Below are 12,673 nucleotides of genomic sequence, written 5' to 3'. Positions count from 1 at the left end.
GCTGCAAATGCTGCAAGTGTGGACACACTGCAGCGCTGGTCGCTGTCAGTGTGGACACACTGCAGCGCTGGCCCTACACAGCTGTACGACCACAGCTGTAACTACCAGCGCTGCAAAAATGTAAGTGTAGCCATACCCTTAGAGTGCTGGGAGTCAGTACTCTGCCATGACCACACAAGCCATGTTAAAGCACTGCCACGGCAGCGCTTTAGCATTGCCAGTGTAGACTAGCCCTAAGAATTTGCAGGTATCACCCTGTATGTAATTCATGAGTGACTGGTCACAATGCTTATGTATTTAGCGGGGAGTGAATTTGCATGCTGAAGGCTGTCTGAGCAGGCCAGGTGAGGAAGTTCTGACAGCACAGCAGTGTAAAAGGCACCCCATGCTAGAGAATTAAGGAGAGAGCTGTTCAGTGGTCCAGATTGTACCCTGGGGGAATGTCACACCCATTCAGGCAGCCACTCCATAGTTTCAACCCTTTTCTCACTCACACAGACACACTATATGCTAACTTCTGGGTGACAGGAGTCTCAGCTTGTGTGTGTAATTATACAGCTAATTAGGTGTCACTTGTATCCCAAATCAAGTGGCCTGGAAATTTAAAACATTGTTAGCTAACCCAACAGCATCATTGCCAAAAGTTTTAAAAGAAATTCTAAATTTTCCAGTGGTATCGGGATTCAGAGTTTGCTAGAAAAATCAGAGGCCAGGGCTGGTGGCTTGCTGAGCTTGAGCCATCAAGTCTATTGCCACAGAGTTTCTTGGTAGTCCATCGATCCGATGATGACAAATCTGAGCAAATCATCTATTGTTGGTCTCATGGTGTGCCCTCTGATGGCTATACAAGCCAATTCTAGAAGTGCACATTTGACTGCAGATGGTGCATGGAAAGTTCACAGTCAGTGGGTTGTGTGCTGCTGGTGCTCTGTGATGTCATTCACATGCCTCTTGTAGACGCAGGCAGCGGTCTTCCTCAAAGGCGATGCAGGTATTTCTGACTGTTGCACGCCACTGTGTTCTGTTGCTGGTGGCGTCGTCAAAGTCCCTGGGTCTGATACTGCTATATTGCAGATTGGCGCCATAGAGTTCAGAGTTAACAGAAAAGCTGATGCTTCAAGGAAAACTGGAAAACTGATCTTTAAAAACAGTCCTGCTCATCTCTTTGCACTGTTTCTCTACTCTTCCCCTGATTATATTAGGGACATTCACAGAAAAGGAGGATCTTTATTGTTATTTGATTTCTTAAAGGAGGCACTGTCACAGTCTATGAGTCTAAAAGACATCAAAAGTATATTTAGTAAACAAAAAATAAATCTTTTACAAACCTCAATAAAAACATTTATGGCCTTTTCAGAATTTTAACAGGAAACATGCTGAGGACTAAGTATTAATAGACCACACAGGGTGGTGATAATACGCCACACCTCATGCTGAACTCTGTGGAAACAATAAACAAACAGCGTTCATGGGGAAAAAAGAAGTGTATTTTTTAGTTCTTTCAGCTTCAATTTAAGGTACTGATGTCAAAATTCCCACTGATTTCAATGGGAGTTGGATTGGACTCTGCATAGTCATATTGGTAAAGACATTTGTTATAACTTTTTTTTAGCTCAATAATGTCTCCCTTAAGAGTCCAGCCACCCCTTGCTCTCTTGGAGGCTTCATTCTGTGTTTCAACTCAACACTACAAGTTGCTGGGTGCATTCAAATCCCATTGAGGTCAATGGCTGGGAAAGGCACTTGGCATCTCACAGGATCAAGTCGTGTGGGAGGACTCAACTCACTGCAGTGGAAATGTTAACGTTACAGACAGAGGGTGAGGACTCCAGGTGGGGAAGCCAGCAGGCAAAGCTGATGGATGTGGAGAACAATGATCCTATTTAACTTCCACTCGGGTGCATAGGGTAGTAGGCAGGGACGGGGAGAAAATGTCACATGCAAGCAGGATTGTTCCAAAGTAGAATATCCTTTTCAAGACTACCACAGATCAGCAGCTGCTCTTTAACCACACTTTCAGTGCTGCCTCACACACCTGGGGCAACACACACCTCCAGGGTTGCCCTATGTAGCAGCTGGGTCACTCCTGGAGTGATAACATCCCTAGGGAGTGTGAATGCATGAAATGCCAGCACTTCCACACAGGCTGCAGTGGAGTCCAGCAAGAAATAGGTTAGGCCAGCCCCTTCCACCCCTACAGACTTCAGGCAGCAAGACATTGTTATTCCAGACCATCCAGAGAAGCTATTTCTCCTCTCCCCAATGCAATTAAACAGATGACAATTGCCCTAATGTGGAACAATTACTCTTCAGCAGCACGTGCCAGCGAAAGGAATATTCTGTCTTATCTCAGACTCTTCTTGACAGAGAGAAAGCGGACAGAGTAATAACACCATTTAGCTCTTTACAAACGCTGACACCCTATGAACTTATTAACCATTACCATCCCCATTTTTCACACTGGGAAACCAAGAGAGGTAGAGGTGACATGTCTTGCACATGGTCACAGAGAAGTCAGTGTCAGAGCTGGGATTAAAACCCAGGAAGTTCTTATGAGCCAAACAGCAGGTCACATTTACTAGACTTATGAGAAAGAGAAAAGTTTCCATTTTCAAATATTAAACCTTCTTTTGAGGCACTGCAGCTCTGGATAACAGTAATAAAAAGTCTTAAGAGGGGGATGGGTGACGATGACAGTGTACATAACTTCCTTGTCCCTCCAGGCAATTAATGAGAACTCTGACTACTTCTCGGGCAACCAGACTTTCCAGGTGGCACTACAGTTTATCAGATTCCTTTCTAGAACGTTTAAAGCTAACAGCCCGGGCAGATTTCCCAGGTGACCCACACGTCAGTCCCAACCTTTCCCAAATTTTCATCCTGCTGAGATGTTCACCCAAGTGAGTGGGAATGGCTCATAATGCCTGTGCCAAAAAGTACCACCAAGGATGATTGGCCAGTCAAAAGTCAAAAGTCCAGCAAACCTATCCCTAAACTGCTAGCATCACCTTAGGGCTGGGTCCATGTAGAGATCTGCACTGGTACAAGCAAAGGTTTGAGTTTAAAATAATGTATCTAAACAAGTGCAAACCTCTGCATGAACAGCCTTACTTACATTTTCATGGATTCGTAGATTGTAAGGCCAGGCGAGATCATTGCAATCATCTAGTCTGACCTCCTATAGTGCACAGGCTAGAGATTTTCCCCAAAATAATCCCAAGAGCAGATATTTCAGAAAAACATCCCATCTTGGTTTTAAAATGACCAGCGATGGAAAATCCACCACAAGCCTTCATAAGCTGTTCCAATGGTTAATTACCCTCACTTGTGAAAATTTGCACCTTCTTTTCAGTCTGAATTTGTCTAGCTTCAACTTCCACCCACTGGATCATGTTATACCTTTCTCTGCTAGACTGAAGAGCCTGTTATTAAATATTTGTTCCCCAGGTAGATACAGGCTATAATCAAGTCGCTCCTTAATACTGTATTCTCTTTGTTAAGCTAAATAGATTGAGTTTCTTGAGTTTATCCCTATAAGCATGTTTTCTAATCCTTTCATCATTCTCATGGCTCTTCTTCGAACTCTACAATTTATCAACATCCTTCCTGAATTAGGGATGCCAGAACTGGATGAGGTATTCCAGCAGCAATTGCACCAGTGCAAATACAGAAGTAAAATAATCTCTCTACTCTTACTTGATGTTCCCCGTTTATTCATCCAAGGACTGCATTAGCCCTTTAGACCACAGTGTTGCACTTGGAGCCCATGTTCAGCTGATTATCTGCCATGACCCCCAAATCTTTTTTGGAGTCACTACCTCCCAAGATAGAGTACCCCATCATGTAAGTAATGCCCCACATTCCTTGTTCCTAGATGTACACATTTAGCCTTATAAAAAGGCATATTGTTTGTGTGAGTCCAGCTACCAGTCGATCCACATTGCTCTTAATCATTGACCTGTCTTCATTATTTACCACACCCCCAGTTTTTGACCCATCTGCAAACTTTATCAGTGATGATTTAATGTTTTCTTTGAGGTCATTAATAAAAATGTTAAATAGTGTAGGACCAAGAACCAAGCCCCACAGGATCCCACTAGAAACACTTGTTTGACGATTCCCCATTTGCAATTACATGCTGACACCTATCAGTTAGCCAGCTTTTAATCCACTTAAAGTGTGCCATGTTAATTTTGTAACGTTCTAGTTTTTTAAACAAAATGTCATGCAGTACCAAGTCGACTGCCTTACAGAAGTCTAAGTATACTACATCAATACTATTATCTTTATAAACAAACTGGTAATCTCATCCAAAAACATATTAAGTTAGCTTGGTAGGATCCATTTTCCATGAACTCGTGTTGATTGGCATTAATCACATTACACTCCTTTAATTCTTTATTAACTGAATCCTATAACAGCTGCTCCATTATCCTGCCTGGAATCAATGTCAGACTGACAGATCTATGATTACCTGGGTCATTCTGTTTATCCCTTTTAAATATGGGCACAACACTTGCTTTCTTCTAGAACTTTCCCTGTGTTCCAAGTCTTATTGAAAATCAACATTAACAGTCCAGTGAGCTCCTCAGCTAGCCTTTTTAAATTCTTATATGCAAGTTATCCGGACCTACTGGTTTAAAAATGTCTAACTTTAATAGCTGCTGTTTAACATCATCCTAAGAGACCAGTGGAATGGAAAAAGTGTTATCATATGATATGACTTCATTGTCTGTTTCTTTCCCAAATGTGGAACAAAAATATTTATTGAACATTTCTGCATTTTCTTCATTATTATTGATCACTCTAGCATTTCCATTTAGTAATGGACAGTACTATTGTTAGGATTCTTTTTTTGTTCCCAATACTTATAAATGCCTTCTCACTGTCCTTAACTCTGCTGGCCAAAGATTTCTCCTTGTGTCCCTTTGTTTCCCTTATAAATTTTCTACAGTTCTGAGCTTTTGATTTATATTCATGACTAACAACTTCAAAGTTTAGTTTAAACCTGCTTCCAACTAATTTAAACTAATCCAAATTAGCCACTCTCAAACCAAAATAAGAGTGTCCATACAGGGGTTTACACTGATTTAGTTAAACAAGTCCAAGTTTGTATGTGGACAAGGCCTAGGAGTCCGTGAACTCTGTTGGAGGCAGATATTAACTTCAACACATTCCTCCCTACTGCTGAAACCTCACCCAGGCCTTCATACCTCCCTTCCCCTCTTCATTATACTTCAGCTCTCTCCCCTGCCACCTTCCCAAGTACCACCATGTGCAGAACTGCACACATACAGAGCAGCTACATCCTCCATCTCCTCCTCAGGCTTCCTACATTCGCTTCAGGATCCAGTTTAAAATTGTCCTTGTAGTCTTTAAAACCCTCCCAGTTCTTGCTCTAGCCAATCTCACTGGCCTTGTGTGTCCCTACTTCCCTCTCCACTCAGAGCATGTCTACGCTACGGGTGCTACAGCAGCACAGGCACAGTACTGAAGCTATGCCACAGTACTGCCATAGTGTAGATGCTTCCTACATCAACTGAAGAGGTTTTTCCACACCCGTCATGCTATTGTAATAATCTTTGTATAAAATATGCCTTGTGAAATATCATTTGAAAACTAACAATGCACTGATCAATAATATCATGATGAAATATATGTAGCAACATTATATGTAAAGTTATGAACACAAGCTGAAATCATGACTGAAGTGGGTTTACCAGACAAGTCTGGGGAGTGGGTAAACCTGTTTCTCAAAGACAAAAGACAAGCTGATGCCACTACCCAGGTGTCACCAAATCTGATGCTCAATCACCTATCAAGTGGCCATTCTTTGGCAAGCAATGGGGGCTGGAACAAACAAATTTGCATCTTAGCAAACAACAGAGAAGAACCTCTTTCAACACCAGACTCCTTGACTCCACTCTCTCAGAGGAAATGAACTTTATTTACGGGTAACCCTCAGGAAAATGCTTTTCAAAGGGTGACTGAACTATAAAAGTGAGGTCCATAAACACCCCAAGTTATCTCTCCCTATCCTTCTCTCTCTTTTTCACCTAAGAACACAAAAGAAGCAGCCATTAGACTTTGGGAAAGATCCTGACCTGAAAGCTGGTCAGCCCTGTTGCTGTGAGTATGTGGTAAGAATTTTATCTGAACCCAAGCCTAGTGTGTTGAGTCTAGTAATGGGAAGCATTTTATCTTTATTTCTCTCATAACCATTTCTGACTCTAATGCTTTATACTTGTACTAACTTAAAACCTAACTCCTTGAAAACTTGTTTTATTCTTTAATCAAAACTAATCCAGCATTGTGAACTGTGTGGGTAACTCCATTTATGGTAGCAAACTGTTGTATACTGATCCCTGTAGAGAAGCAACAGACCTAATATACCTGGATTATCCAGGAGAGGGATGGACAGTGGAGAACTCATGTTTTGGAGGAAAAGAAGGGACTGGGAGTGTATTGGGGTCATCATGCAAGCAGTAATCAAGGCTGGCAGAAGCCAGAGTGTGACTGACTGGCAGCCTGCAGCTATGCACAGACATTCAGGGTGTTATCTGCATGCTGGAAGGCTATTTGTGAGCAGCTCAGGTGGGAGCTACAGTAGCATAGCGTTGCAAGGCACCCAAGTTTGCAGGGCAGGGGTGACACAGTCCCTCACTGATCTACATTGCACCCTAGAATGTCATAACAAGTAATCCACCTCCCCAAGTGGCAGTAGCTAGGTTGATTGTTCTGTTGACCTAGCCACACATCATGGGCTAGGTCGGCTTAACTATGGCACTCAGGGATGTAGCTATGTTGATCTAAATTTGACATGCAGACCAGGACTCAGTTTATCAAGGCATTTATGTTGTACTCATCGCAGTGATATCCTTAACATAGCTGGCGCACAAACCTTTTTCTCTGCACACCTGCTAAAACAACTATTATCACACACTACCCCACTAACTGTCTAACTCATTTCAAATCCCAGCTGAAAGGAGTCAGATCTCCCTTCTCTCTCTAACTATATTTTTTCTATTTCAAACGCTTTATCAAATTTTACCTAAAGATCCAAAAATAAAAACACAGGTACTGTCTAGGGGCCTGGCCTGAATGTCTCTGCCATTTAGAATTGTGTTTGATTATTATAGTGTATTGCGCCTCAAATCAGTTCCTGCTGAAGCACAGACTAGAGAGTGGGACTAAGAAGCCTGATTCTGGAAAGTCTATTGTTAGCGGTAACAGCATCACATACACCTACCAGACCAGACAGACAATCTGGAAAAAAACAGACTGCAGCAAATAAGGTAACTCCCTCCCTAGTCACAATTGAGGTAGACCAAGGTTTCATATGATGACAAGGGAGTCATTTACAGGGCTTCAGCATTCCCAGCTGGAAAGAGAGCAGCCATGCACTTTTCTAACCCATGGCTCACAGACTCCCTTCCCTGGAGAGCAAAATGGCTCAAGCTGGGGAAAGAAGAGGGGGACCTTGTTGCATACACATACACGCAAACTCCCATGGGGTGGAGGACTATTGGCGAGGGGGATCCATGGCGCACACACCCTCCATTACACAGGGGGTAAGGCGCACTCCCCCCATCCCCAGAGGTTATATGGGAGGGCTACACAGGTGGCAAAGAGCACACCCCCCTCCCCAGAGAAGGTTACATGGGGGGGTTACACAAGTGGCAAAGAGCACACCCCCATCCCCAGAGGAGGTTACATGGGGAGGTTACACGGGAGCAGAGCACAACCCTATCCCCAGAGGTTATGGGGGGGGGTTACACGGAGGCAGAACACACCCCCATCCCCAGAGGAGGTTACATGGGGGGGTTACACTGGGGGCAGAGCACACCCCCATCCCCAGAGGAGGTTACATGGGGGGGTACACGGGGGCAGAGCACACCCCCTTCCCCAAAGGAGGTTATGGGGGGGTTACATGGGGGCAGAGCATACCCCCCTTCCCAGAGATTACATGGGGGGTTACACCGGGGGCAGAAGCACACCCTCATCCCTAGAGGATGTTACGGGGGGGGTTACGACGGGGCAGAGCACACCCCCATTCCCAGAGTGGGTTACATGGTGGGGTTACACTGGGAGGGCAGAGCGACACCCCCATTCCTCAGAGGAGGTTACATGTTGGGGGCTAACACAGGGCAGAGACACCCCCTCCCCAGAGTAAGGTTAAATTGTGGGTGGTTTACACTGATTTTTAATGGGGCAGAGCACCACCCCATCCCAGAGGAGGTTACATGTGGAGTATCACTTGGGGCATAGCACACCCTCATCCCCAAGAGGAGGTTGACGGGGGGATTACGATGGGGGCAGAGACACCCCCACCCCAGAGAGAGGTTACGGGGGGTACTAAACACACCCACCCAGAGGTACGGGGGGGGGGCTAAGCAGAGCCCCCACCAGTTACAGAGGCTCCCAAGTCATGAGCACAGACCCAGAGGTTACATGGGGTACACGGCGGCGCCCAATCCCAAGGAGGAGAGAGGGGGGTTACCACTGGGGGCAGAGGCACACCCCCATCTCCCGGAGAAGGTTATGGGGGGGGTTACACTGGGTCAGGCACAGCACCACCTCCTCCCAGAGTAGTTTATGGGGGGGTTACACTGGTGTCGCAGAGGCACACCCACCATCCCAGAGGGTTATCACGGGGGTCAGGGTTACACCTGGTGGCAGAGCACACCCCCATCTCCAGAGGTAAGGTTAATGGGGGGGTTACACTGGGGCCAGAGCACCACCCCATCCCCAGAGAAGTGTTAGGGGGGGGTTACAGCTGGGGCAGAGCACACCCCATCCCCAGAGAAGGTTTATGGGAGTGGTGGTTACACGGGGGCAGAGCACACCCCCATCCCCAGAGAAGGTTACATGGGGGGGTTACACTGGGGGCAGAGCACACCCCCATCCCCAGAGAAGGTTACGGGGGGGGTTACACTGGGGGCAGAGCACACCCCTATCCCCCGGAGAAGGTTACATGGAGGGTTACACAGGGGTCAGGGCGCACACACTCCTCCCCAGAGGAGGTTACATGGGGGGTTACACGGGGGAAGAGCACACCCCCACCCCCAGAGAAGGTTACGGGGGGGGTTACACGGGGGCAGAGCACACCCCCAAGCCCCGGAGGAGGTTACGTGGGGGGCTACACAGGGGTCAGGGCGCACCCCCACCCCCAGAGAAGGTTACGGGGGGGTTACACGGGGGCAGAGCACACCCCCATCCCCCGGAGGAGGTTACGGGGGGGGTTACACGGGGGTCAGGGCGCACACACTCCTCCCCAGGGGAGGTGACATGGGGGAGGGGGGCCTGAGGCAGACACCCCACCCCAGGGGGGTCAGACAGTGGGGCAGGGCGACACCGCTCCCCTTGGCGTGCAGCAGGCACATACCGCTCCCCCCGGGGAGCTGTGTGGGGGAGCAGGGGGCGCACACCCCAGCCCCGCAACCAGCGCGCGAGGGGAAGCCTCCGGCCCCGTTTACCTGGCTGGGCTGCTCTGCCTGTTCTGAGGAGGCCATGTTTCCAGACCCGGCTAATCCATCCCCTTCCCTAAGGATGGAACTACCTCAGCCCCGAACTCAGGCAGAAGCAGTCACTTTCCGATAAACTGATGGGTCTCTTGCCTTGGGGGCTCCCCTGAGCGCTACCTGCAATGAGTCTGTCCGGTCTCTGAACGCCATCGCAGGGCGCAGCCGGCACAGCCGTTTCAGCTCTGAGGTAGTTTTTCATTTATTTGCTTATTAGCGCTGAGGTTATTTTTTGCTCATAGCATAATTAAAAGCAACTGATTTATCCACTATTGCTTCCATATTATTTATTTATAGTTCATAGCTATATATACAGTGTGTTCCATATTTAGTATATTATGTTATAATCGCAATCTATTTAAAATAACATACAGTGACTGAAGCCTCATCTGCATGCAGGATTTAAAGCCTATTTATTGCCATAGCTATCAATATTAATAATAATAAGTGGAAATTGTACAGCAACAAATCCGGCTTAGTCTAGTTAGTTGACTTCAATGGGACTGTTTTCATGAGTAAAACAATAAGCTTGCCAGTGTGAGTGATCCTACAAGATCAGGCCTTTAATTAGGCTTGATAAAGGGGATTTAAAAGTCCACTTTTGCACTGCTTAAGTTAATGACAAAACTCTTATTGATTTCAGTGGTGTCCTATTGCCTATTACTATTTCATTGGGTTGGTTTACACACACAATTATTTTTCATTATTATGTTATTTTGATAGCTCCCAAAAGTGGGTGCTAAACAGGACAAATAATGGATCACATCCTGCAAATATTTATGTAAGTGAGTAACTATATTCTTGACTTCAGTGGGACTACTTACATAAGGAAAGTTAGGACGGAGCTACACAGGGGCTTCTTCACTGGATTGGGGCTATACTGTTGCACTTGTGTTCACAGAAGCACACTCAGAACTATACATATAGTTTCTCTTTATATATAGCCTGATGGGAGTTGTAGGCCGGTCGGGTGGGAAAGGACTACATCTCCCAGCATGCAGGGGGAGAGGGAGAGTGCGGCCGCGTGAGGCAGTAGCCGCGAGGCTGATATGTAAAAACATACGTGTCCCGGCGTGCACCGGGGTTGGGTCTGTGGAGGAGCCGTGCTCTGGGAGCAGGACTACAAGGTCCGGCATGCACCGCGCTGGGGTTCTTCTTTGGGCTAAGGTGCGAGGGGAGCGGCCTAACTGCCGTTGTTCCTCAGCCCCAGGCTAGGAGGGGGACATGGCGGGAGAGGGTCCCGGAAGCGGGGAGGGGGTTTCTCCGCTGAAGCAGTGCCTGATCCGGCGGAAGAGCCAGCAGGAGCACCACGGGGTGGCGGCCTCATGCCTGCGGGAGCTGCGGAGCAAGGGTGAGGGGGAGCGGGACAGGGATCCTCTGGGGGGGGGGGATGCAGGTGATGGGGGAGAGATCCTGTAGGTGGAGGGAGGGGCAGCCTGTAGGAGAGGGGGTGGGGGCAGGGAAACAGTATATGGGGGAGAGTCTGGGAAGAAGGTGCTGGGGCCTGAGGGGGGTGTGTGCTGGGGGCTGGGACATGTTTGTTTCAGCCCCTCTGCCCCATCATACTGTGCTGCCTACAGTACTCCAGTGAGCCCTTCCTGTTGTGGTGGGCCCTTCTTTTCACAGCTGGGCAACCCCACATTGGCATTGTGGGGAGGAATAGGGCATAGGAAACGGTGTGAGGGAGGTGCCGAGTGACTGGGAAGGTGCTGGGGTTATAGAGCAGTGGCTCTCAACCTTTCCAGACTATGGGACCCCTTTCAGGAGTCTGATTTGTTTTGTGTACCCCCAAGTTTCATCTCATTTTAAAAACTACTTGCTTACAAAATCAGACATAGAAATGCAAAAGTGCCACAAAACATTACTGAAAAATTGCTCACATTCTCATTTTGACCAGCTAATTATAAAATAAATCAATTGGAATATAAATATTGTACTTACATTTCTGTGTTTAGTATATAGATCAGTATAAGCAAGTCATTGTCTACATGAAATTTTGGTTTGTGCTGACTTCGCTCGTGCTTTTTATGCAGCCTGTTGTGAAACTAAGCAAATATCTAGATGAGTTGATATACCCCTGAGGTAGAGATTCCCTTTGTGGAAGGTGAGTAGGCTGCTGGGAAACTGTTTTATTTCAGTACTGAAACTGGCACTGTGCCACACTAGCCCATTCTGCTTCCTGTTGCGGGTCTCTCCACAACTGGTGCTGGGCATCAGCACCTTGGCATCATGTACTACATTCATGAGGGGCTGCACTTGGGAACTTTCCCTGGGCAGCTATCCATTCAACACATGGCTTTAAGATTATGAATTTTAAATACTGTTGAATCCAGGCTTTGCCCATGAAATGTGATACCTGGCATTAATAGCTGCCTGGCTTATGAGTGATGTGTGTGTGTAGAGCCCCACTGCTGGTTTCTTTAGGTTCGAAGAGGCTGGCAGAGTTAAATCTCCCACATGCCCCGAGGCACTGAGCTATCAGGTCCCACATACATTGCTGTAGATGCTTCTCAGATATAGCTCATCTCATGTTAAAGGTTAAGCTTTGTAATTGCATTAAGGATGTTTAAGCTCCATTAGAGATGAAAATTGTTTGGGCTAAATCTATACTATTCCCTTCAGAGAATACAGGCTGTGTGTACTTGTCTTGTGCTCTTCTTTAAAATGACTGTGGATTTGTATTGCATATACAAGTAAAAATGACTAAGAGCGTATTCTGATCTCTTAAGTCTCCTTGCCCCTGTGGGTTCCCCTCAACTGCCAAGGTGCTGATCGGCACTACAGTCACTTAAAACTGGTGACAAGCTATAGATGTGTATTGCTGGACAAGCCTTGAAACCTAGTGCAGTTGGAAAGGCATTTTTATATATTTGTGTTACCTGGTTTGGCTGGGGGAGCTCCAACCCAACCTCTCTACACCCACCTGTTTTTCGTTGGTCTATCCAGCAACATTTCATGAGTCTGTAGGTCTGACTTTACCACCTTTTATGTCATAGACCAGGAGGCTAGAGGATTAAAATTGAGGACCTGTCCTGGTGTCAAGATAGGGAGATTTGGGAAATGTATAAGTGAAAATGTAGTTTCTAGGCTGCTCGGCCTAGGGTGAACACCCAGGAAAGGAGGATTTTTTTGAGCTTGTATCAGGAACAGGA

General features: G+C 46.7%; 2 protein-coding genes across 6 annotated transcripts in view; one reads left to right on the top strand and one right to left on the bottom strand.

The window, feature by feature from the left end:
* PEX14 (peroxisomal biogenesis factor 14) overlaps positions 1-9,534 on the bottom strand; it is a 103,568-nt gene extending 94,034 nt beyond the window's left edge. Inside the window, exon 1 of the mRNA XM_032775451.2 lies at positions 9,477-9,534. Within this exon, the coding sequence (XP_032631342.1) occupies positions 9,477-9,512 (36 nt within the window). The 5' untranslated portion in view covers positions 9,513-9,534. The remainder of the gene's footprint in view (positions 1-9,476) is intronic.
* A 1,067-nt stretch (positions 9,535-10,601) lies between these two features.
* The window catches only part of DFFA (DNA fragmentation factor subunit alpha), a 355,095-nt gene continuing 353,023 nt past the window's right edge, over positions 10,602-12,673 (top strand). For 3 of the 5 annotated variants that reach the window (XR_004373050.2, XM_075060335.1, XM_032775453.2), the window contains exon 1: positions 10,646-10,872. Coding sequence is in view for 4 of the 5 variants with exons in the window: in XM_075060335.1 (XP_074916436.1) it covers positions 10,746-10,872 (127 nt within the window). In the remaining variant the exon portion in view is untranslated. Of the gene's footprint in view, positions 10,873-12,673 lie in introns of all 5 variants that reach the window. The other 2 variants (XM_032775454.2, XM_032775456.2) reach the window with 2 other exon arrangements.

Source organism: Chelonoidis abingdonii, chromosome 23 (genome assembly GCF_003597395.2).
Source record: "Chelonoidis abingdonii isolate Lonesome George chromosome 23, CheloAbing_2.0, whole genome shotgun sequence".
Taxonomy (NCBI): Eukaryota; Metazoa; Chordata; order Testudines; family Testudinidae; genus Chelonoidis; species Chelonoidis abingdonii.
This window is presented reverse-complemented; position numbering and strand designations above follow the sequence as displayed.